The sequence below is a fragment of the Sus scrofa genome, chromosome 8 (genome assembly GCF_000003025.6).
Source record: "Sus scrofa isolate TJ Tabasco breed Duroc chromosome 8, Sscrofa11.1, whole genome shotgun sequence".
Lineage (NCBI taxonomy): Eukaryota > Metazoa > Chordata > Mammalia > Artiodactyla > Suidae > Sus > Sus scrofa.
This window is the reverse complement of record NC_010450.4, coordinates 125417671-125442150: the sequence shown is the minus strand read 5'-3', so window position 1 is coordinate 125442150 and position 24480 is coordinate 125417671. Positions and strand designations below refer to the sequence as shown.

The 24480-nt window shown below is 34.3% G+C and overlaps 1 protein-coding gene across 3 annotated transcripts in view; it reads left to right on the top strand.

Annotated features, from left to right (window-relative positions):
* The window catches only part of SMARCAD1 (SWI/SNF-related, matrix-associated actin-dependent regulator of chromatin, subfamily a, containing DEAD/H box 1), a 78251-nt gene that overhangs the window by 46321 nt on the left and 7450 nt on the right, over positions 1-24480 (top strand). For all 3 annotated transcript variants that reach the window (XM_005666984.3, XM_005666985.3, XM_021101760.1), the window contains 11 exons: positions 4311-4510; positions 11014-11104; positions 13533-13632; positions 14512-14571; positions 14680-14755; positions 15466-15601; positions 16104-16241; positions 21883-21978; positions 22069-22186; positions 22405-22526; positions 23814-24002. In XM_005666984.3, coding sequence (XP_005667041.1) covers positions 4311-4510; positions 11014-11104; positions 13533-13632; positions 14512-14571; positions 14680-14755; positions 15466-15601; positions 16104-16241; positions 21883-21978; positions 22069-22186; positions 22405-22526; positions 23814-24002 — 1326 coding nt within the window. The remainder of the gene's footprint in view (positions 1-4310; positions 4511-11013; positions 11105-13532; positions 13633-14511; positions 14572-14679; positions 14756-15465; positions 15602-16103; positions 16242-21882; positions 21979-22068; positions 22187-22404; positions 22527-23813; positions 24003-24480) is intronic.

Here is a 24480-nt window from a genome sequence, read left to right as displayed (position 1 = left end):
TGAATGGTCTCCTATGTTATTGCTCAGGCTTGTCGGGATTCTAATTTATTTAATAAGGAATGCAATTATCTGCACCAGTGTGTTTAGTCACTGTAACTACTTGCCCACATATTTTATAGTAACAGCAAATTATACCATAGTTATATGTGCCAGATGCTTTTAAAAATATTCAGCAACTTAACATGTAGAAAGCATATTTTCCCTACTAATTAATTGGCATAGTTTAAATTAGTCTTGACATGAATTTGTAAATTATGCTTTACCTACTTAAACCTCCTATAGCATCTTGCCCCCTTTCTTAAAGTTGAAATCAGAGACTGTTTTTGCTAAGCAGTCATCTAAATGTTGATTATTTTATGTAACAGTTAAAAAGCAAAGTTGCTACTTGAGTTTAGCAAATACAGGGCTTTGCTATCCTGAAGTTAGTAAATGTAAGTTTTTGGAAACAGTTAAAATTAGCAAGTCATGTATATAAGCTTTGATTTTTAATTTATTACGACCTTAAGCTTCTACTTTTAGTTACTTTAGAATTTTGAATATGACTTATTTTAAAGAGCAATTAATATCTTAAAGTCGTCAAAGTAGGTCAATATTATATATATTTTGGTTTAAACTATATAATTTACCCTTTCCCTATTAATCAGAGAAACTTGTCAGTGTACCTGTGAACTACTTCAAAAAGAAACAAACACGTTTACTTTTGTTTTCATAGCTACTGTTTTTAGAAATTCCTGTGAGAATTAATTAAAATGTTAATGATGTCCCTCAGTCATGCTTTAATGAAAATGTCAAGGCATTTTTTATTAAGAACAGTGTGCAAATGTCTAGAAAACTTTAACATATGTGAAGCTTAAGTCTTAAGGATTGAGGAATTTTGCAGAACTTTAAAACTCGTTTCATTACAATGCGTACTGAACCAACAATCAAGCATACACATATATTTTAATTATGATTTTTGCTAAAACAGAAGTCTCTATAACATTGGTAAGTTAAATGTAAAAATCATTAGTATTTCACTGTTTTATTATAAAATTTGAATGTGAAGATTACATTAGCAGTGCCTTTTAAAACAAAAGTTGAAAAATTTTACATTCTTATTATGACCTTTTTTGTCAGAGAGTTACACTTTTAAAAAGTTAAAATATTCCGAGATATTCTAGTCACCTTTATTTTACACGAGGAAAATTTAGTCATTTAACAGAATAAGTTCTTTATGTAAGGATATTTGTGTTTGCAGCTTTTATTACCCTTTTTGAAATCAAAATCTAAATATTGTTTGTTAGGCTTTCTTCATAATTTTTCTATTCCTCTTCTTTTTCTACTTAATAGTAAAGGACATGTCTATGGTAAGAAACTACATCACTAAGTCATGTAGACTTTGGAAATATAACCAGCCAAAATGTCATTAGTTCAAAGACAGGTACTGTTAATGGGGTAAAACTGGGATTATTTATTGCCAGATTTTATGCTTTTGATAGCATCAGTTCACCAGCCCCTTACTTAATTTTTATCTAGCTTTGTGCGGAGTAGCGTAGGGGGCTATCATGTCTACGATACTCTATTTGCCTCCATATATTTCAGTCAGAATTGTGGTGTGTACTGACCAAAACAAGATTCAAGAGTAGCTCACTCATAAATAGCTTAACCTAAAAGCTTTTTGTATATGCATTTACTTCCTTAACATTTAGATCAGTATAAATACAGTTTTCTTTGATTGTTAACTAAGCCACCCAGGTTTATTTAGCTCATGTGGATTTGTGTTGCTCCCATCTGCTAGTAACCTAGACCACAGGTTTTCTTTTCTGCTTGGTTTTCCATGTGGTTGCTGCAAAATGTCTGTCTGAATTTGTCATGCAAACATTGTAATGCCTGCTGTTTCCTGACAGGGTGGCTTCAGTAAGTCTGTGATTAAGATGTTTAGGCTTTGTTTTCATATTTATAAGTTTGATAAATACTTACTTAAAAACTATAAATGCATTTGAGTACTTCCTAAGCTGTGAGGTAGTAATGATTAGATTAGGACCCTGTCCTCAAGAATATTACTTTTTAGGTGAATAATTAAATCTCCTTTAAATTTAAGGAGTTTCCCCTCCCTTTAAACAGCTTCCCCCTCCCTGAAGAACTTTAAAATTATTTGTTCTCCAAGAGTGACACATGGTGGCAAGAGATAGGTACTTCAGTTTCTGGCTGTTTTCGAACGGTATAAAGGCCTTAAAGTAATACTTGACTTTTTAATCAAGAGAGAGTAACCAGGGCCATGCTCTTTTTTTTTCGTGTAACTGTACAGTAAGTAGCAGTTAATTGTTTCCTTCCGTCTGAGAAAATAGTTTTATCCTTTTTTTGAAGAATGATTTGATTTGTCTAAAATTGAACATACATGTAAGAACAAAGAAAGTCAAGTTTAGCCCAGATTTTGCCAAAGATTCCCATCACTTAAGACGTCATTGAGCATCTAACTGTTTTATGTATATGTTTATATATTTCCTATTTTGTGAACAGGATCGTATTTTGTATGCTTATCAATAACTTTGGATTTACTTGTAGATCCTACATTTACAGAGTACTTTGTATTTCTTAAATCTTTCTTTAGCGAAGCTTAGTAACTTACCAGGATTGTTAAATGCATTTTGTCTTCAGAAAATAGTCATATAACAATGGAGTGTTCTTAGACCTTTCTTTAAGGGCAGACACTTATGTTCCCTGCCCTCACGTACACCTAATGAGGATATAGAATTAAATATTGGGTTCTTTTTAATGGTTTGATTTTTTTTTTATTACTTATGTATATATTTAGATTACCAAGTTAAATAATTCTACGGGCTTGTTGTCCCTGAATGAAAATCCATATCTACCCCCTTCCTCAGTCTACTTCTGGTACTGCAGATAACGGCTTCCACTTTTCTTCTGATTCTTACCACTACCATATTGCTCGGTAATATAAACATAATGCTTTTTAAAACTATTTCAGTTGCAGACCTTCTCTATTGACATGACATAGACACTATAACATTACAGTAGGATTAGCTGTCTTCGTTATCTAACTCATCTCACATGCCCATTTCCCACTTCCCAGTCCGTAAAATAGGTGAATAATGCGATACTTTAAAAAATCATTTTTTAGGATCTCTGTTGTTAGACTATGCAAATGCCGTCCATAGCTGTGCCATGTAGTGTACTGCGTAACTTTTTTTCCTTGCTCAGCATTTTGTTTTCTCTGGTTGTTAGTTATGTTGGGTTTCCTCTTTTCTATACTCATTACTTTAGCGTCAGACTCTTCCCTAATTTTCTAAATTTCCACTCAGTTTTTAGATACTTCAGATATTTTTTATCAGTTTCATCTTCTTGAAGTCTCTTCTGGATTCTTATGACCTACTCTGGTTTGGACTAGTTCCATTATAGGCCAGCTGATCAGCTGTGATATGGGATCTCATTTCCCTAACATCCTGAGGAATCTTGTTTTTCTCTCTTGTGTTGGATATCTTGTTTCTGATTTCCTTTCATGCCTCTTTATTTATTTGCTTGGTTTTGTAAATTCCTGCTAGGAATTACCTACAATAATGCAGTGGAGCTAGATGATCTGGTTTTGAATCCCAATTTTGACATTTTCTAGCAGCCCACCTTAAGTGGCCTCAAGTTGGGAAGTCTAAGGATTGAAATAAAGTAAATGCCCATTCAATTGTTTGTCTCTTTTAAAATGTCGGCTGTTGTATATGTTATTAGTGAAATGTTAAGAAATCATTGTAGTTTTCTACTCATCTAGGATCTGAAAGTCCTTTTAGAGTAATCAGTAATAAATCAGAAAGACTTGTTTTGACTCAAAGAGCAATTTAGTAGGTCAGAACCTAGTTCGGAAGTAAGAGGTACTGGTTTCAGTTAAAAGAGCTTCCCACTCTGGGATTTTCTGGTTATGTTTTCTGTGGAATTAGAATTAGAATTAAAATTAAATATCCTTGTGAAAAGTGCCCATGAAATTTATTTTTCCTCTTGATAGGAGTCATTAACAATTACTTAAGAGTTTCTCCTATGAGAGAATAGCTACCAGTGTCAGAGTAACAAACTTGGGACTGTGCATTTTGAGGAGAAAGATATATTTTATTTCAACATGATGAGTTTGAGGTGACGGTAGGACTTAATCAAAGTGAAACCTGAGAATGCAGATACAGATTCTCTTCATACTTCACTAAGGTCATCAGTTAAAGTTTAAATTAAATTTTTTTCCCTCACAAGAAGTTTCACAAAGAAAGAAATTGAGATTGGCTCTCTATTTATCAGATCTGAACCATTAAATTATTGTTCTTTTCATACTGTAGTTCACAAAGATGTCCAAAACGAATGGCTTATCAGAAGATTTGATATGGCACTGTAAAACACTGATCCAAGAAAGAGATGTCGTCATAAGGCTGATGAACAAATGCGAAGACATTTCAAATAAATTGACAAAACAAGTTACCATGCTCACTGGAAATGGGGGTGGATGGAACATAGAGCAACCCTCTATTCTAAATCAGAGGTAATGTTTATATGCACCTAGTCATTGTTTTATGTCACTTGTATAAACTTGTTGAGTTTATTTTTATATTGTGTCGTAGGGAAGTGATGTGGAAGTGATAGGAAAATTAGTGTTAAAAGGGAAACCCAAGGTATCCTATAAACATCACATAAGTGCTATATGAAATGTTTTTCATTGATCTGCACCCCCTCAATCAGGATATTTTTTACTTCATTATCACATTGTAAATTAGAGGGAGGAAATGTTACAGTCTTACAAAACTGGTGTTTTCCTTGTCAGATAATTTCATATATAGTCACAGAAACTGAGAAGGTAGTTTTAGCTCCCTCTTTACTTAATTTAGTACTTCAAAGAGTCAGCTGCTAAATTATATCAGTGTAAAAATTTGTCTTAATTCAATGTCTTTGTAATCATAAGTGAAATGATTAAAGTATCCTGTGTATGTGATTAAATGTTTTAAATGCTTTCAAAAGCTCAACTTTTTAAATCTTTTTGAGTTAAAAACATATAATGAAAAGGACACCTTTATTAAATAGATTATATAAAGAAAAATTACAATAAGTATATTTATAAAAAGTGTATTTCCCAAACTGCTGCTTTCAAATACCTTGTCGGAATTCTTGCAAAAAATAAAGACTGAATTATTTTCACAAAAAAAATTGTCCAATAGCCAGAACATATTAAAATGGCATTTTTTAATTGTGAACATCCCTGTTTTGCATAATGTTGTGATACTGGGTGGGGGGTTGTTTTGAACTTCTTTTAAAAGTTTATTTTTAAAGTGGTCTTGGAACTCAGAACTGTTCAGAATACTTCCTTTTTTAAAAATGTGTGAAATTGTTTACTGTGGGAGTTCCCACTGTAGGGCAGCGGGTTAATCTGGCGTTGTTGCACCTGTGGTATAGGTTGCAGCTGTGGCTTGGATTTGATCCCTGGCCCAGGAACTTCCATGTGCCACAGGTGCAGGGGAAAAAAAAATCGTTTACTATGGTAATACATATAGAGGCAAAAACATGCAAACAATCGAAGTTTCTAAAATCAGAGAGACTAATTTGAATGAAATCTAGTATATCCATACTCTGCAGTGTTTTTCAAATGGGTTATTTTTGTTCAGATTATTTCTGATAGGTATTTAATAAAATTAGCAGCATTAGGGTCTCATTAAAATTAATTACCTTAGTTGGTAACTTTATATACTTTATATACTTATTTTTCTAAGTTAATGATCAAAGCATATTTGCTGATCATTGATTAATTAAAATTCAAGATATGAAAAAAAATCAGGATATGGTTACTGGCCTTTCATAGTAAGTTACAATCTTTTCTGTGCCCTTCTAGGGTGCTATGGGATGGTGTAGGGAAACGTGATGCAGTTCCCACAAAGAAGCTCTTTTCTCTGTTGCATAGAAAGAACTATGGCCATGTCAGCAAATTCATCTCCTAAAAGTGTAGTTGGAGCTGCTCCTTCTTGTTCTACAGCATTGGATATGGGGAGTTCTTCACTCTACAAGGCTTACCCAGTTGAGTCTACTTTATCATAATTTGGATTTTAAAAAATCAAGTGCTTTATTGCATCACTTAAAAAATTTCTCTCTTAAACCCACATCCACAAAGTCCTGTTACTTGTAACTAGTGTGATCAGGTAATAAAACTATCCTTTTCCATTAGACTGAGGTTTTTTTTTTTTTTTTTTTTTTTTTTAATGAAATATTTAACAGATGAGAAAAATATATTGGGTTTTTTTTTTTTTTTTTTTTTAAGGTTCTTATGGGATCTAGTCCGAAGTACAGCTTCTGAAAATTTATGTAAAATAGTCTCTTTAGAGTCTATTTAAATGTACTTTTAGGGGGTGAAATTTGTTGTCTTGGTTTTTGTTTTTAGCCAAAGTAAGTCACACAAGCAATTCGTACATTTTTATTTGATATACTGGCCAAGCATAATGGCTGCTTAGTATAGAAACATTTAAAGTACTTTCCTTGCCTTGGGAAAGGATTTATTAATACAGAGGAAAATGTTAAACTATCCTGATGAATAAGCTGTTATGTTTTTGCTTAACAGAACAAATTCTTTGTTATATATAGTTTATTTTGAAGCAAAATTATATTAACTGTTTTCTTATAGAAGTTTTTAAGAATTATAAGAAGAAAAATAGCCTTTTAGAGATAAATGCATACATACTGTGTTAAAAATAAATCTTTGAAAGGGAAAAAAAATTCCCACGTGTATCTCAAAACTCTTACTTTCATAAACTTTATTTTAAAATGTCAAAACTAAAATTAGCTAAAGTTAAAATATAATACAGTGAGGGAAAAGAAAAAATAATTATTTCTCCTGTTTTATTCCTATCTTAGATATAGCTGTCACTTGGGCATTAGCAATTTATCTAAAATTTATCAGCTTTAAACTGTTTTAACTGAAAAGATTTCCCACATGTTTAGTATAAAATAATAATTGTGCACATCCTGCCTTTTTCTGGGCTAAACCTGCCATGGTTCTTCTGATCTTGCTCATCCTCAGCTTGACAGGGAGGTTCTGTATCCTGTTCCTAAACAGTTGCTGTGAACCCTTTGACAGTGATATGAATGCAAATCAGTATTGCAGGTGTGACTTAACTAATTAACAGAACTGTGATGTAAATATTTTAATAGTTTGGATGCTACTATTAGTACAAACTATTATTGTGGTACGGTTTACAGCAGTCATGTCATACTTAAAGGACATAAATTTTTAGTCAACTAGCACCCCTAATCTGTTTCATATGAACTACTTCAAAAAGATTCTCTAACCCTCTTATTTCTGCATTTTATTTTATTTGTCTTTTTGCCTTTTCTAGGGCCGCATCCATGGTATATGGAGGTTCCCAGGCTAGCAGTCTAATCGGAGCTGTAGCTGCCAGCCTATACCAGAGCCACTGCAGTTCGGGATCTGAGCCACGTCTTCGACCTACACCACAGCTCATGGCAATGCCTGATCCTTAACCCCCTGAGCAAGGCCAAGGGTTGAACTCGCAACCTCATGGTTTCTAGTCAGATTCGTTAACCACTGTGCCATGACGGGAACTCCATTTCTACATTTTATTTAATTAAATTTTTTTTCTTTTTTTTCTTTTTTTTAGGGACGTACCTGTTGCATATGAAAGTTCTCAGGCTATGGGTCCAGTTGGAGCTGTAGCTGCCAGCCTACACCACAGCCACAGCAACGCAGGATCCGACCCGTGTCTGTGACCTACACCACAGCTCATGGCAATGCTGGATCTTTAACCCACTGAGCGGGGCCAAGGATGGAACCTGCGCCTTCATGGATGATAGTCAAATTCATTTCTGCAAAGCCACAATGGGAACTCCTATTTCTACATTTTAAACTTAAATTTAGCACACTGTACATTCCCCACTTTTCTATTTCAGGCCTTTCTCACCTTCCAAAATGATTTTGCTACTAGTTCTCTGACAGGAAATTTAAACCCTGTTTAATTTTTCCACTGAAAAGAAATTATAGTAACTGGAAGGATTTCTTTTTCCCCCTAACAAAATAGGTTAACTTAAAAATAGCATGCTGCCACATTTTCTTTCATGGCATCAGAAAATCTTAAAAGTTTTTTTTTTTTTTTTCCTTATTGGGAAGTAAGAAAACCTTCAATTTAAAGATATTTATAGGAGTTCCCATTGTGGCACAGTGGAAATGCATCTGACTAGGAACCATGAAATTGTGGGTTCGATCCTTGGCCTCGCTCAGTGGGTTAAGGATCGGGTGTTGCTGTGAGCTCTGGTGTAGGTCACAGACGTGCCTCAGATCTGGCGTTGCTGTGGTTGTGTAGGCTGGCAGCTATGGCTCCAATTCATCCCCTAGCCTGGGAACCTCCACATGCCACAAGTGTGGCCCTAGAAAGCAAAAAAAAAAAAAAAAAAAAATTATAGTTCCCTATTAAAAAGAGATCACTTAGCTTTTGGATAACCCTGAGCAAGTTAATTCTTGTCTGTAAACTAGAGGCTAGTGTTCATATGCAGTCAGGAAAATTTTTAGAAAACTATAGGATGTCAGAATTAATGGAAAGTATGATTGTATAGCATCTAAATATTAGAACCTGCTAGAAGAAGATAGCTGCCCTGTTTTAAAAGTTTGTCTTAACAAGTGAATTAGAAAGGTATTTGCAAAACTGCGTTTTTACTGATCCTTGTGCATTCCAAAAGAAGAATATGTTACGGGCAGTAGTATTACGATACTAAACAACAGAAAGTAACTTGTAATTTAGATAAATCTAGCAGAAGAGCACACACACACACACATACACACAGATATTTAAAATAAATATTTCAGTGTAACAAAGGTTATTTAATGTCCTGACAGAACAGCTGCTTTTTGAATGTGGATGAAACAATTTGAATTCAGTGAAAAATTCAGTGTAGTAGATACTTCTCAGGATTTCCTCATCACTCTTTAGAATTTTATGTATAGTGAAGAATATTTTAATAGTTAGACTTATTTCTCAACATGTGTTGGTGATATAGAAATTCAGTATTTTCTTTTTAAGAATATTTCTTCTCTATTTGTGATAGTTTTACATTGGAATAGCATATTGGCTCTTGGATGCATTTACAAGTGATATAATATGCCTGCCTTATCATGTTTTGTCATTTTCATGGAAGGTGAACCTTAATGTGTAGGGGATGACTGAGGCATTAGGAAGGACTCCAAAAATACGGAGAATTCTATTTTAAAATAGGAAGTTTAACCATAGAGTGGGTGGGTCAGAAAGAGAGAATCTTTCCATGTTTGCTGTTTATTGATTAAGGGCTGAGCTCTGGATCAGACCGGGATTGAATCCTGCTTCGTGCCACTGCAGGCATGGATTTGGTTAGCTGTGACCTAGGGCATGTTACTTAGCCTCTCAGAATCTCAGAGCACTTCTCATCTATAAATGAGGGTGATGATAATATTTTCTGCTTTTTAATGGAGGTTAAATATAATAATAATGCATGTGTAGCCCATAGCAGAGTTCTAGAATTCCAATGTTAGCATTTACTCTCACCACCAGTATACTATTTTATTTGGATCTGAAAATTAATCTATGAAATATGTTCTATTTATTATTATTTTTGTCATAGCGTAGAAATAGTACTGGCCAAGAAGGCTAAGACATTTTTTAAATGAACTGTAAAGACTTCTATAATACTGCTGATTTTTCCTGCCTATACTTGTAATTTTTTTCAAATGAGAAATGTTTTACAGATTTCACATCCTATAGTTGAAAAGTAGATTCTGATTTAGGATGGATATCTTTCTCCTCCACCTCTTTGACCCCTTTTTTTAATTTCAGAATTTGACCTCTTAACCATTTTATCATACCCATAGCTATTTCCAGACCCTTTGCCCATGTGCAGATAGGATGTATATAACAGGAAATTAAGGGGATAGAATAAAAGCTGGAGAGTGGGAAGCATGGCCTTGTCCTAGGTTTTCATGTTAATATGGGGCATATCCTGTTCTAGTGAGTATAAAAATAAGCTTTTGAATGAGATAGACTGAGTTAAAATCTTAGGCATAAGACTTTGTAGCTATGCAACTTCAGGGAGATTATTGAGCCTTAGGTTTTTTCATCTGTTAAAATTATAATAGTAGCCACCTTTATTGAATATTAGAAGACTGAGGTGATTCTTGAAAATGATATCTTTGTATATCTGAATATAATAGATGTTCAGTAAATAAGTGCTATTCATTTTTTAAAAGTTTTATTGGTGTATGGTTAATTTGATACTCGTTTTTAACCACTTGAACTTTCAGAAAAAAATTGTTGTTTTCTGTCTATTATGACCCTTCCATGTTATCTTCCAAGCAAGTTACTCCCAGGGATTAGTTTGTTTATGTGTTTACAGGTTAAATAAGATTTTTGACACTTACCTGCTGCTTTTGACTCACTGGAACTTTTCCATGCCTAGCAAATTTACGTGTACACATAGTTCAAACATAAACATGCACATGTATACATGCTCCGGAATTATACATACCAGTGACATTGGATGTGATTTGCATTCATTTGTAAAGTGTTTATTTATTAAATCATTCAAGCAAAGTAGCAAATTACACTTACGTTTCTGTTTTAATACTTCAAGTTCTTAGTATGCTGATATTCAAATTAGTACAGTATAATTTTTTAGTATAAATATTAGCTTAGTAATAATGTTATAGTTAATATTCTAATCATTTATGGAATTAATTTGGTAGCATTACATTATGACTGAATATGAAAATATTTTTTAATTCTTAGTGCCAGAAGTAAATCAACCAGTACAAAATAAAGTTTGAGATTTTTAAAAATGTGTTATGTTCTGGGTTCATTTTCTTAAGTAAATATAAGTAGCTTTCAACAGTATGTTCAAAGGTAAGACTAGACCTAGCTACTTTAGCTTTGGTGTGATTGTAAACCTAATAAACCTTTTCTCAGAAACCTAGTAGAAAAACTCATAGAAGTATAAATCTATAACATTTGGTAACTTTCTCTTTACCAGTTTGTCACTCAAGCCCTATCAGAAGGTTGGTTTGAATTGGCTGGCATTGGTACATAAACATGGACTTAATGGCATTTTGGCAGATGAAATGGTAAGCAGTCCTCTATTTCTAGGATTTATCATTAAAAGGCACCTTTTCTGTTATTTAAAAAATGAAAATTCCCCTTGTCCTTATTAGTTTAGTGCTCCTACCGAAGTGTCTTATAACTCCTCTCACTTCTCACTGTTTTCTATTTTTTATCTTAGATCAAACCTCCTTACTTCTCTCTCAGAAATGAAAACAGGATTTGTCTTTCTCATCATCAAATTAATAAAGATATATGTTTTGAAAATTAGATGTTGATAAAAATATAAAGAAAACAAAATCACCCATAATTGTACAGCCTTAAAATAAGTACAATTTTGGTGTGTGTTTTTCCAGATTATTTTCTTCTGCAAGTGTGTGTATGCATATATATGTTATACTAAATGAGATTTTACTGTACGTGGTTTTCTTTTGGTACCTTTGAAATCCACCATAGATATTTGTCCTTGTCGGTACTTATACATTCATTTATCATTACCATCATTTCAGCCATTTTACATTTATTAGATGTCTCTGAGTTTCTCTTCTTTTTCAAATCACATTTTACTTGAAGCTAAGCTTAGAAAGTTCATTACAGCCCAAAGTCCAGGTATTGTCATGTAGAAATATGACCATTAATCTAACCTTTTCCTTCCTTCCTCCAGCTATACTTTTTAAAAAGTGTTTATTAAAAATGAATTTTCTTCAGTGGAGAAAATTTATTTATACATATACATATTACATATTATTGAATGCATATGTATTCATTGTGTGTTAGATTCCAAAATAAAAATCAACAAAGATAATCATCTTTGTTCGCTAGTTGGCTTCTAGTAAAATAATCTTTACTATTTTAAGATAATTCCCACCCATTGGTCATGCTGTCATTAAAACAAAGATGCTCTTTATCTTATGGAAAAGTGAATAATGTATATATAGGGTTTCAAAATAGAAGTTAGAGTTCCTTGGTGATGCAGCGGGTTAAGGATCCCATTGTCACTGCCATGACTCACCTTGCTGCTGTGGTGCAGTCTGATGCCTGGCCCAGGAACTCCTGCACCTCATGGGTGCAACCGGAAAAAAAGGTTAGAAAATACGTATCAAATATAGAACAGTACCATTGTGGAAACTGAACTTGGGAATCAAATCGGGGTTTTGGGTCCCAACTGTGCCTTTCATGGGCTGTCTTATCCTTGCCAAATGACCCAGTCTCATCAGAATCAATACTAATAAAACAAGTAATTCCTGTACGTTAAGATTATATTTGGTATCAAATGAGGTATATTGTGTGAAACTGTGTTTATAACCTGTAAAGTACAATATTTATGATAAATAAGTTAGTGTCTGTTAGGGCTGCTGTAACACAATACTAAAGACAAAATAACTTGAAGAGAAATGTGTTTCTCACACTGGGGAGGCTGGAAGTCTAAAATCAAGGTGTTGGCAGGTTTGAGCTCTCCTGAGGCTGCTCTTTGGCTTGCAGATGCTGCCTTGAGTGTCCTCACATGGCTTTTTCTCTATGCGTAAACATCCTTAGTGTCTCTTTCTCTTCTTTTAAGACAGTGATTGGGTCCTCACCCTTATGACCCTATGTAACTTTACTAATCTCCTTAAAGGCTCTATCTCCAAATAAGACTTAACATTTTAGAGGTTAGGGATTCAACATGTAAATTTAAGGCAGGGGGTAAAATCAAGGTTTCTGATTCATTTGGTGTTTAGTAAAGTTACTAAGGTTCATCTATATTCTTGCATGTATCAGTAGTTTGGGTTTCATTTATTGGTGAGTGGTAATTCATAGTATAAATACTCTACACTACAATTTGTTTATCCATTCTTCTATTGATGGCAATTTTTATTATTTCCAGTATGCGACACTATAATAAAACTACATCAGTATTCTTACCCAAGTCTTTTAGTGGACATATGATCTCATGTCTCTTGAATATATTTTTAGGCGTAAAATTGCTGGGTAATAGAGGTATATACTCAACTCCAATTAGTCATTGAAACACCATCTCCATCCATCGTGAATTAAGTATTTCCTTTATATTAACAGTTACCAGAATTATGTCCTTTACATGCAAGTGGAAGTCTTCCATATTAATGTGTATCACATATTAAATAGCAGTTTAGATACATTCCACTCATTAAATTGTACTGAGGGTTCCCTGGTGGCCTAGTGTTAAGGATCTGGCATTGTCACTGCTGTGGCTCAAGTTCGATCCCTGGCCTGGGAACTTCTGCATGCCACAGGTGTGGCGGGAAAAAAAAATTTTTTTTAATTAAGTTGTAATATCATCTGTATTATGTGTTATTGAGAACTAAGAATGTAGTAGAAATTCTCTGTTGCATTATAGGGAATCATAAGTAATACCAGAGATATTATTTTTCCCAATATTTAGGTTTTTTGTTTGTTTTAAATTTGATGTATTGTCTCTTAAATTTTTAATTTTAGGGCCTAGGAAAAACTATTCAAGCCATTGCCTTCCTGGCCTACCTCTATCAGGAGGGTAATAAAGGTCCTCATTTGATCGTTGTTCCGGCATCAACTATAGGTTTGTAATACTGTCGACAACTGTACTTGACTGGTAGTGGTTTATATAAGGAGAAAAACTGTGTGTGTGTGATCTCTTAGTTTTTGGAGGTGAATATTAATTTCTGTGATTCCTTTCCTTTGCCTTTGTTTATATGTATACATATGTGTTTGATTGTATTGGAAGTCTTTTGAAAGAAAATAACTTCAAGATAAATCAGTTATTCAGCTTTAAATTAATATAGATCGAGTGCCATTTGAGAAATCATTTGTTTTCATAATACTTTTAGATTATTTTAATTAGTAACTAATTTAAGAGAAACTACTGCTTTTAAATTTAAAATTAGGAGTTCCCATTGTGGCTCAGTGGATTAAGAAACCGATGTAGTCTCCTGAGGATTCGGGTTTGATCCCTGACCTCGCTCTGTGGATTAGGGATCCGGCGTTGCCACAGGCTGCAGCATTAACTCAAAGATATGGCTTTGATCTGGTATTGGTGTGGCTGTGGTGTAGGCTGGCAGCTGCAGATCCAATTTGATCTCTAGCCTGGGAACTTCCATATGCCTTGGGTGCAGCCATAAAAAGGAAAAAAATTATAATTAAACATTTGGTGTGTATGCACATAACCAAAAAAAAAAGCTACTACTCTTTAAATTACAGATTAATAATCACTGGTAAATATAGTGGTTGGCCCTCTGCTTTTCATTTTGATGCCATCTAAAAATCATTTTAATCACCAGGAGTAAAATTGTGAAGTATGTGATTTTTAAAAATCATCTTGCATTATTTTATAAAAGAATAATTTCTGGGTAGAACTTGTTAAATTTTAGTATTCATTTCACTACACACACATACCCTGTTGCAGCTAGCTGATGTAAGTAATACCTCTTTTGTTTCGTAGATAACTGGTTAAGGGAAGTTAATTTATGGTGCCCCACTTTAAAGGTGCTCTGTTACTATGGTAAGAATATGTCATTATGCTTTGAACTTTGGAAATTTCTTTAAAATCTTAATACACAGTAAAGTACAATAAATACAATCAATATTTGTATCATTTTTAAAATTCTAGGTTCTCAAGAAGAACGTAAACAGATTAGATATAATATTCATAGTAAATACGAAGAATACAATGTAATTGTGACCACGTAAGTATTGCAAAGAAAAAAATTTATGCAGCCACCTAATTTTTCTTATTAAGTGTTTAAAAAATAATAGTAGTAAAATGAAGGAAAGTTAATGGTAAGAACTGTGCAGCAAAAATCATGGAATGAGTTGTAATGAAGATTCAGGCATTTCTCAATTTGTTGCATAATACTCTAATTGCAGTTTTTTGCTAGTTAACAGGAGGTCGTGATTAAAAGAATTAATTCAAAATTCATCTTTTCTTAATGAAATGGACTCCATTTTCATATATACTTTAGCTGATGTTAACTACTTGGATTCACTTTACTAGTTTAACAAAATAGTATAATGTTCTTAATAGAAATGTTGCAGCTTCCTGTCCTTTTTTCTGCTATTTCTTAAAATATAGCAGTTCATAAAGCAAAATATGTAACACTTGCAGATTACTTATAAATTATTTCCAAATTGGCCTCTTTTAGATGTTAGAAGTTGTACGTATAAATTGTCCTTTAACTACATGTTGCAGCTTTTGCAGCATGGTTACATGTACATCCTAATTATTGCCTATAGTATACCAAGTGTTTATTTGAGCACCAGCTGTGTCTAGTGGTATCTGTTAGGTGCTGGCTATTAGAAATATATAAATAAAAATAATTTCATAAAACATTGTCTCACTTGAATCCATGCTCTTAAAGATAAAACTTAAGAGATAGTTTTTTTCTTTTGGTGACAGGTACAATTGTGCAATCAGCAGTTCCGATGATCGTAGTCTGTTTCGTCGCTTGAAACTTAATTACGCAATTTTTGATGAGGGCCATATGCTGAAGAATATGGGCTCTATCCGCTACCAGCACCTTATGACAATTAATGTAAGAGAATGTTCTGTAAATTTTTTCCAATTAGAAAAATTCATATTATGTGTTTGATTTTATGTAGTATTTTATAACAGAGACCAGGAGTCTTTTCCTGTAAATGACCAGATAGGTAAATATTTCATGCTTTTTGGGCCATTCAGCCTGTGTCATTCATTCTTTGCTTTTCCTTAGTTCATGAGCTTCAGTTCTCTAACCTTTGTTCTATGGGATAAGCTTTATGAATATTAGATATAATTTGTCTTCTTTCATTACCTCATAAAAGTAATGTCAGGACACAGTTTACCTACTTATAAAATGAGACTTTTAGTTTTACATTCTTCTATAAAGTGCAATAGATGGTAATTTTTCTAAATTACTTATCTTTCTTTATAGAATGTTACATTACTAATAATAGTTCTAAATTTTTTTCTCCCTTACTGAGGAGGATAGACAAAAAGGATGTGACTTTAAAAAAAAAAAAAAAAAAAACTAATCTAAAATTTACCTTCGTCCACAGGCAAATAACCGTTTGCTGCTCACAGGCACACCTGTGCAGAATAATCTCTTAGAACTCATGTCACTGTTGAATTTTGTTATGCCACACATGTTTAGTAGTAGCACCAGTGAAATACGAAGAATGTTTTCTTCTAAGACAGTAAGCATAAATTCATATTTTCTCTCAAATATGTTACTTGGTGTTTTATCTGGACCATTTTTCTATTTCATCTTTTTTATTAGTTTGTTTTCATGGTGTATGTGTACTACGAAGTAGGTTTAAGTAGTTGATATCCCTGTATTTGGATGAGTTGGGAAGTCAACCAAAACACAGTGGAAAATAAATTAGTGGCTTCTTCAGTCACTGTTTAAAAGTTCTGGTTTTTAATATTCAATTTTCTCAAGAATGACAATTTTAGTGAATAGCAGAGTTCCTATTGTGGCTCATTGGTAATGAACCCAACTATTATCCATGAGGATATGGGTTCAATCCCTGGATATGAGTTTAAGGATCTTGCTGTGAGCTGTGGTGTAGGTTGCAGACACGTCCAAGATCTGGCAATGCTGTGGCTATGCTGGTGGCTGAGGCCAGTTGCTGCACCTCCTATGGGACTGCTGCCTGGGAGCTTCCATATGCTGCAGGTGTGGCTCTAAAAAGGAGAAGAAAAAAAAATTTGGTGGATAACTCAGATATATAATATGTTGAAAAGTCTGATCATTACTTTTTTTTATTAAAATTAGGTAAATGATCAGCATTTCTTTAAAGGTAGAACTGGGAAATATGTTTTGAAGTAAAATTCCATAAATATGAAAAAATAACAATTTTCGAAAGTCACAGTAAAGAAATCCTATTTAGGAGAATATATGGTTAATTTTCTCCCTGTTGCTTAGAAAGAGTAGGAGTTCCCATTGAGGCGCAATGGTTAATGAATCCGACTAGGAACCACGAGGTTGTGGGTTCAATCCCTGCCCTTGCTCAGTGGGTTAACGATCCGGTGTTGCCATGAGCTGTGGTGTAGGTTGCAGACGTGGCTCGGATCCCGCTGTGGCTCTGGTGTAGGCCGGTGGCTACAGCTCCAATTAGACCCCTAGCCTGGGAATCTCCACATGCCGCAGGAGCGGCCCAAGAAATGGCAAAAAGACCAAAAAAAAAAAAAAAAAAAAAAAAAGTAGAGCATAGTCTTGAAAAACTTTGTGTCTATAGATTCTCACACCCTCCCAAATTAAATTTATTTTGCAAGGATTTTCTATGATAATCTTCCAACTGCAAACTAACTGCCTTTCTAACCTTCACTAGAAGGTTATTCCCTCCCACTTGACAGCCTAGCAGATCATAGAGTACAGAAGAGTCCTTTACATCTTAAAACAAAATTCCACTTCTCCAAAATTAACAGATTTTTGACCAGAAACTTCCATTTCTTTAGACCTTATCTTTTGCATCCCTACACTAGCTTTCTTTTAGGACCATTTTCCACAAATAAATACAGATTGTCTACCTTTCTGTCTTCCTATTCACCCCTGCCCCCTTAAATACATATTTTTTTTAATGTTGAGCTTCTTCGTTTTTTTTTAACTCAGTGAATTTTATTACTTATAGTTGTACAGCAATCATCAAAACCCAATTTTATAGCATTTCCATTCCAAATCTCTAGCCCATCCCCCACTCCACCCCCCAACCGGTCTCCTTTAGAAACTGTAAGTTTTTCAAGGTCTGTGAATCGGTATCTGTTCTGCAAAGAAGTTCATTATATACTTTTTTTTAGATTCCACACCTAAGTGATAGTATATGTTGTCTCACTGTCTAAGTAACTTCACTTAGCATGAAAATTTCTAGGTCCATTCATGCTGCTTGCAAATGCCATCATATCATTCCTTTTTATGGATGAGTAATACTCCATTGTGAATATGTACCACATCTATATCCACTCTTATGTTGATGGACATTTAGGTTGCTTTCATGACTTGGCTATTGAATATAATGCTGCAGTGAACATTGGAGTACATGTATCTTTTTGAGTCATGGTTTTCTCTGGATAGATGCCCAGGAGTGGGATTGCTGGATCAAATGGTAATTCTCTTCTTAGTTTTTTGAGGAGTCTCCATGCTGTTTTCCATAGTGGTTGCACCAGTTTACATTCCCACCAACAGTGTAATAGGGTTCCCTTATCACCTCACCCTCTACAGCATTTACTGTGTGTAGACTTTTTGATGGTGGCCATTCTGGCTGGAGTAGGATGATACCTCATAGTAGTTTTGATTTTCATTTCTCTAATAATTCCTGATGTTGAACACCTCTTCATGTGCCTTTTGGCCATTTTTATGTCTTCTTTGGAGAATGGTCTTTTTAGATCTTCTGCCCATTTTTTGATGGGGTGGTTTGTTTTTTTGGTAATGAGCTGCAGGAGGTGTTCATAAATTTTGGAGATTAATCCCTTGTCAGTTGCTTCATTTGCCAATATTTTTTCCCATTATGGGGTTGTCTTTTCATTTTGTTTAGGGTTTCCTTTGCTGTGCAAAAACTTTTAAGTTTAATTAGGCCATATTTGTTTATTTTTGTTTTTATTGTCATTACTCTAGGAGGTGGGTCTGAGAAGATATTGCTGTGCTTTATGTCAGAGACTGTTCACCCTGTTTTTTTCCTCTAAGAATTTTATAGTATCTGGTCTTATATCTAAGTCTTTAATCCATTTTTAGTTTATTTTTATGTATGGTGTTAGGAAGTGTTATAATTTCATTCTTTTACATGTAGCTGTCCAGTTTTCCTAGCACCACTACTGAAGGGACTGTCTTTTCTCCATTGTATATTCTTGCCTCCTTTGTCATAGATTAGTTGACTGTAGGTGTGTGGGTTTAATTTGGGCTTTCTATCCTGTTCCACTGATTTATATTTCTGTCTTTGTGTCAGTACCATATGGTTTTGATGATTGTAGCTTCATAGTATAGTCTGAAGTCAGGGAGCCTGATTCTTCCAACTCCATTTTTCTTCCAGGATGTCTTTGGCTATTCTGGTCTTTTGTGCCTCTAAACTTTGTTTTAATTTTGTAAAAAACATCCATGGTAATTTGACAGGGATTGCATTGAATTTATAGATTGCCTTGGGTAGTATAGTCATTTTGACATATTGATTCTTCCAATCCAAGAGTATGGTATGTCTTTCCATCTGTTTGTGTCATCTTTGATTTCTTTTATCAACATTTACAGTTTTCAGAGTACAGATCTTTTGTCTCTTCAGGTAGGTTTATTCCTAGGTATTTTATTCTTTTTGATATGATGGTAAATGGGATTGTTTCCCTAATTTCTCTTTGTGGTCTTTTGTTGTTAGCATATAGAAATGCAGTCGATTACTGTGTATTAATTTTGTATCCTGCAACTTTAGCAAATCATGATAAGCTCTAACAGTTTTCTGGTAGTGTCTTTAGGATTTTCTAGGTATAGTATCATGTCATCTGCAAACAGTAATAGTTTTACTTCTTCCTTTCCAATTTGTATTCCTTTTATTTATTCTTCTTCTCTAACTGCTGTGGCTAGAACTTCCAAAACTGTGGTCAATAGTGTGGCAAGAGCAGACATCCTTGTCTTATTCCTGAACTTGGCAGGAATTCTTTCAGCTTTTCACCATTGAGAATGATGCTACCTGTGGGTTTGTCATATATGGCTTTTATTATGGTGAGGTACATTCCCTCTATGCCCACTTTCTTGAGGGTTTTTATCAGAAATGGGTGTTAGATTTTCTCAAAAGCTTTTTCTGCATCTATTGAGAAAATTATATGGTTTTATTCTTCAATTTGTTAATGTGGTGTATCCCATTGATTGGTTTGCCGATATTGAAAAATCCTTGCATACTTGGGATAAATCCCACTTGATCATGGTGTACAGTCCTTTTAGTATTGTTGGATTTGGTTTGCTAGGGTTTTGTTGAGGATTTTTGCATCTGTGTTCATCAGTGAAATTGGCCTGTTATTTTTTTTTTTGTTTTTTTTTTTTTTTTTTTTTGTTTTTTTTTTTTTTTTTGGCGTCCGGTATGAGTTCCCGCTAAGGTCGATCGGCTGTAGCCCCCCCCGCCCAGCCGCGGATCCGAGCCGTCTGCACCTACACCCACCACCCGATCGTAACCCACTGAGCGGCCAATCGCCCGCCTCATGTTCTATCGATTCGTTACCACTGCGCCACGGAACTCTCTTTGTCTGGTTTTTTGTGGTCTCTTTGGCCATCAGGGTGATGGTGGCCTCATAGAATGAGTTTGGGAGTGTTCCTTCCTCTGCAATTTTTTTGGACTAGTTTCAGAAGGATAGGTGTTAGCTCTTCTCTAAATGTTTGCTAGAATTCTCCTGTGAAGCCTTCTGGTCCTGGACTTTTGTTTGTTGGAAGTTTTTTAATCACAGTTCAATTTCAGTACTTGTGATTGGTCTGTTTATCTTTTCTATTTCATGTTGGTTTTAGTCTTGGAAGATTGTACTTTTTAAGAATTTGTCCATTTCTTCTAGGTTGTCCATTTTATTGGAATATAGTTGCTTGTAGTAGTCTCTATGATCCTTTGTATTTCTGTGATAACTGCTGTAACATCTACTTTTTCATTTCTAATTTTATTGATTTTTGTTCTCTTTTTTTTTTTTCTTGATAAGTCTGGCTAAGGGTGTATTAGTTTTTATTTTTATTTTTTTCAAAGAATCAGCTTTTAGTTTCATTGATCTTTTCTATAGTTTTCTTCATTCCTGTTTTGTTTATTTCTACTCTAATCTTTATGATTTCTTTCCTTCTGCTGACTTTAGGTCTTGTTTGTTCTCTTTCTGGTTGGCTTTAGCTGTAAAGTTAGGTTGTTTATTTGAGCTTTTTCTGAGATCGGCTACCTTTTTGCTGAGATAGGTTTGTATTGCTATAAACAAATGTTGCTGCATCCCATAGGTTTTGGATTGTTGTCTCTTCATTGTCATTTGCTTCTCGGTATTTTTTAATTTCCTCTTTGATATCCTTCCCCCACAACGAGCAATGGTCACCCCCTATTTTCCCAGGAGATCTTCCAAGAATCGCAGTCAGGTCTGACCCAGATTCCTATGGAGTCTGCTTTGCCCTGGGACCCAGTGCACATGAAAGCTTGTGTGCACCTTTCAAGAACAGTGTCTCCCTTTTCCCCAGTCCCGTGGAGCTCTTGTGCATAAGCCCCACTGGCCCTTAATGCCAAATACTCCAGGGGCTACTTCTCCCAATGCCAGATCCTCAGGCATGGCAACCTAATGTAGGGCTCAGAACTCTCCCTCCACTTTCCAATTTGTGGGCCGCCTACCCGGTGGGTATGGGGTTGCTCATGTCACGTAATCGCTCCTCCTGCCATTTTGATGTGGCCTCCTCTTTGTCTCCTGGAGTAGGATATTTTTTTGATAGTTTGCAGTCTATTTGGTTGAAGGTTGTTCAGCAGTTGGTTGTAATTTTGTTTCTTTTATGAGAGAAGGTGAGTTCCAGTCCTTCTACTCTACCCTCTTAATCCTGTCTCTGCACACACTTTTTAAGGGAGTTACCCCATAATCAGTAATGACTCATCAGTTAATTACTTCTGAACACCATCCTAGTGCAATTCAATTTCATTACCTCTGCATAGTGCATGATTATGTGTCATGAAACGTCAAAATACATATGCAGCTTTAAGAAGTATAGTCCAGAATTCATGTGTAAAGTTCCGTCTGGAATGAATTGAATTTTTGTGGCAAATAACTCCAACTGTATTACACAGTATTTCATGTTGTGTACTATTGTTATTGTGATCATTTAAATGAAAATTTAATAGTTAATGTTCTTATTTTCCTTAGAAATCAGCAGATGAGCAAAGTATATATGAAAAGGAGAGAATAGCACATGCAAAACAAATTATAAAACCGTTTATTCTGAGAAGAGTAAAAGAAGAGGTAACTCTTACCTGTATATTTTTTATTATGAATTTTTTTACCTGTTTTCCTTTGTATGAATGATCTTCTTAAACTTTTTTCCTTTTGCAGGTTCTCAAGCAGCTACCTCCCAAGAAAGATCAAATTGAGTTGTGTGCAATGTCTGAGAAGCAGGAGCAGCTCTATTTGGGTCTTTTCAACAGATTGAAAAAATCTATCAATAACATGGGTATAACTTGATTTCACAATTTTATGTGAAAAATATCTTGTACTGGGGCTGTATTTGTTAATCATATGATGGTGGGATTTGCTCGTTTTTTAAAATTAGTTGAAATTTTAAGAAATAATTTTAAAACCTTTTTGTTTGCATTGAGATGTATTTCAACAAACAGCTATCAGTTTGTTTTTGTTTGTTGTTTTTTTTAATGTGTACTTTTTGGATCACAGAAAAAAACACAGAAATGTGCAATGTCATGATGCAATTGAGAAAAATGGCCAATCACCCTTTATTACATCGTCAATATTACACAGCTGAAAAGCTCAAGGAAATGTCTCAGCTTATGCTGAAGGTAAGGATTCCATATTATGCTAGCGCTAATCTTTATGGACGCAATTAAACATGAGCCTCATTGTTAGTCTAAAAATCAGACCATTGAAGCTATAAGCATATTAACCCTTTAACCATGTGTTTAAGAAAAACATTTTTAAGACAAAGTTTAAAGTAATTTAGGTGACATAAGAGCCAGGAAGGACTGACAGTCCAGGTATGACCTTAGGGCCAAATATGACAGTGGCTGTTTTTACGAATAAAGTTTTGTTCAAACACAGCCAAACCCTTTTGTTTCTGTGTTTTCTGTGACTGCTTTCTCAGTACAAGGGCAGAGTTCAGTAGTTGCAGAACAGATAATTTAGCCTACAGAGTCTAAAATATTTATTGTATGGCCCTTTACAGAGAAAGTTTGCCAGCTCCTGGTCTAGACTTCTGTAATGCTCTACTTTTATTTATTTTTCACCAGAAAGATCCCTCAGATTTTATGTCCTCAATATGAGTCATTTTTTTCCATTTGTTTTCTTCATTTTATTTCTTTATTGTGTTTTGTCTCTAGTTTTAGCCGTCACTCTGTTTTTGCCTCATTCTCCCTCAGCACCTACTGCTTTTTCTCCGAATAGATACTTGTGTTTAAAGCAGCCATTTGCTTTTTAAAATATTTTTTATGTTGGGAGCACCCATCATGGCTCAGCAGTAACAAACCGGCATGGTATCCATGAGGAGGTGGATTCGATCCCTGGCCTCACTTAGTAGATTAAGGATCTGGTGTTGCTGTGAGCTGTATTGTAGGTCACAGATGCAGCTTGGATGCTGTGTGGCTGTGGTGTAGACTAGAAGCTGCAGCTCCTATTCGACCCTAGCCCAGAACTTCCATATGCGGCAGGTGCAGCCTATAAAAAAAAGTAAAAAAGATAAATGTTTTAATATTAAACTTCTATCAGGTATGTAAAAGTAGAGAGAATTGTATAATGAACTTTTCTGCCCATTATAACCTTCAGTCATTTTCTTCAGTTACCTCTGGAATGACACTACTCTAATTTCACCTAGAACCCTCCTCAAGACTATTTTGGACCAAATTCTAGACATTATTTCACCTATAAATATTTCAGTATGTTATTTCTAAAACACTAACAACTTCCCCCCTTTATTGTTTCTAAAAAATGAGTATCAGTTTCCTTTGCTGAATCCGTTGCATTAAAATACTTTATGATTTAGATACTATGTCAGATATGAATAATTAGATTTTTCTGATCATACTATAAGTTATCCTCATTTTGAAGTGTATATTGTTTTGCTTTGTTTTAAGGAACCCACACACTGTGAGGCTAACCCTGACCTGATTTTTGAAGATATGGAGGTTATGACAGACTTTGAATTACATGTACTTTGCAAACAGTATCGACACATTAATAACTTCCAGTTAGACATGGACTTGATTTTAGATTCTGGAAAATTCCGAGTTTTAGGATGCATATTGTCAGAATTGAAACAGAAGGTACTAATGAAAAATGCTGCTCTTTATGTTTTCCCAATTAGTTAAATTTCTTTAAAACAGTTCTGGCATGATTTGACTTGCTTAGCCTGTGCTCTACATTCTTCTAGAAACTAGTGTTTTGAGGATTTGGGGGCTATATTTGGGCATGTGTTTCCCTGATTACTTTTCCTCCATCTAACAGAAGTTAGCAGAATAGATCTATATTGATTTTTTTTGAAGAATAATATCGTCATTATTTCGTAGGTGAAAATCTATGATGGCATCAAAATTAGTATTTTGAAGATACTTTATAAAATAAAGTATTTCTGTTATTTGTGCACTAGCTTAAATTTGTAAGATCACAATCCAAAGAGTACTTTTTGTAGCTACTCCTGTTATTATTCTTAAAAATCAATTTTAGGTCTGAAGTTTAAAAGATAATTTATATGTAGTCTGAAATAACAAATTTACCTTAGCTATGGTTACTTAACTTTTATTA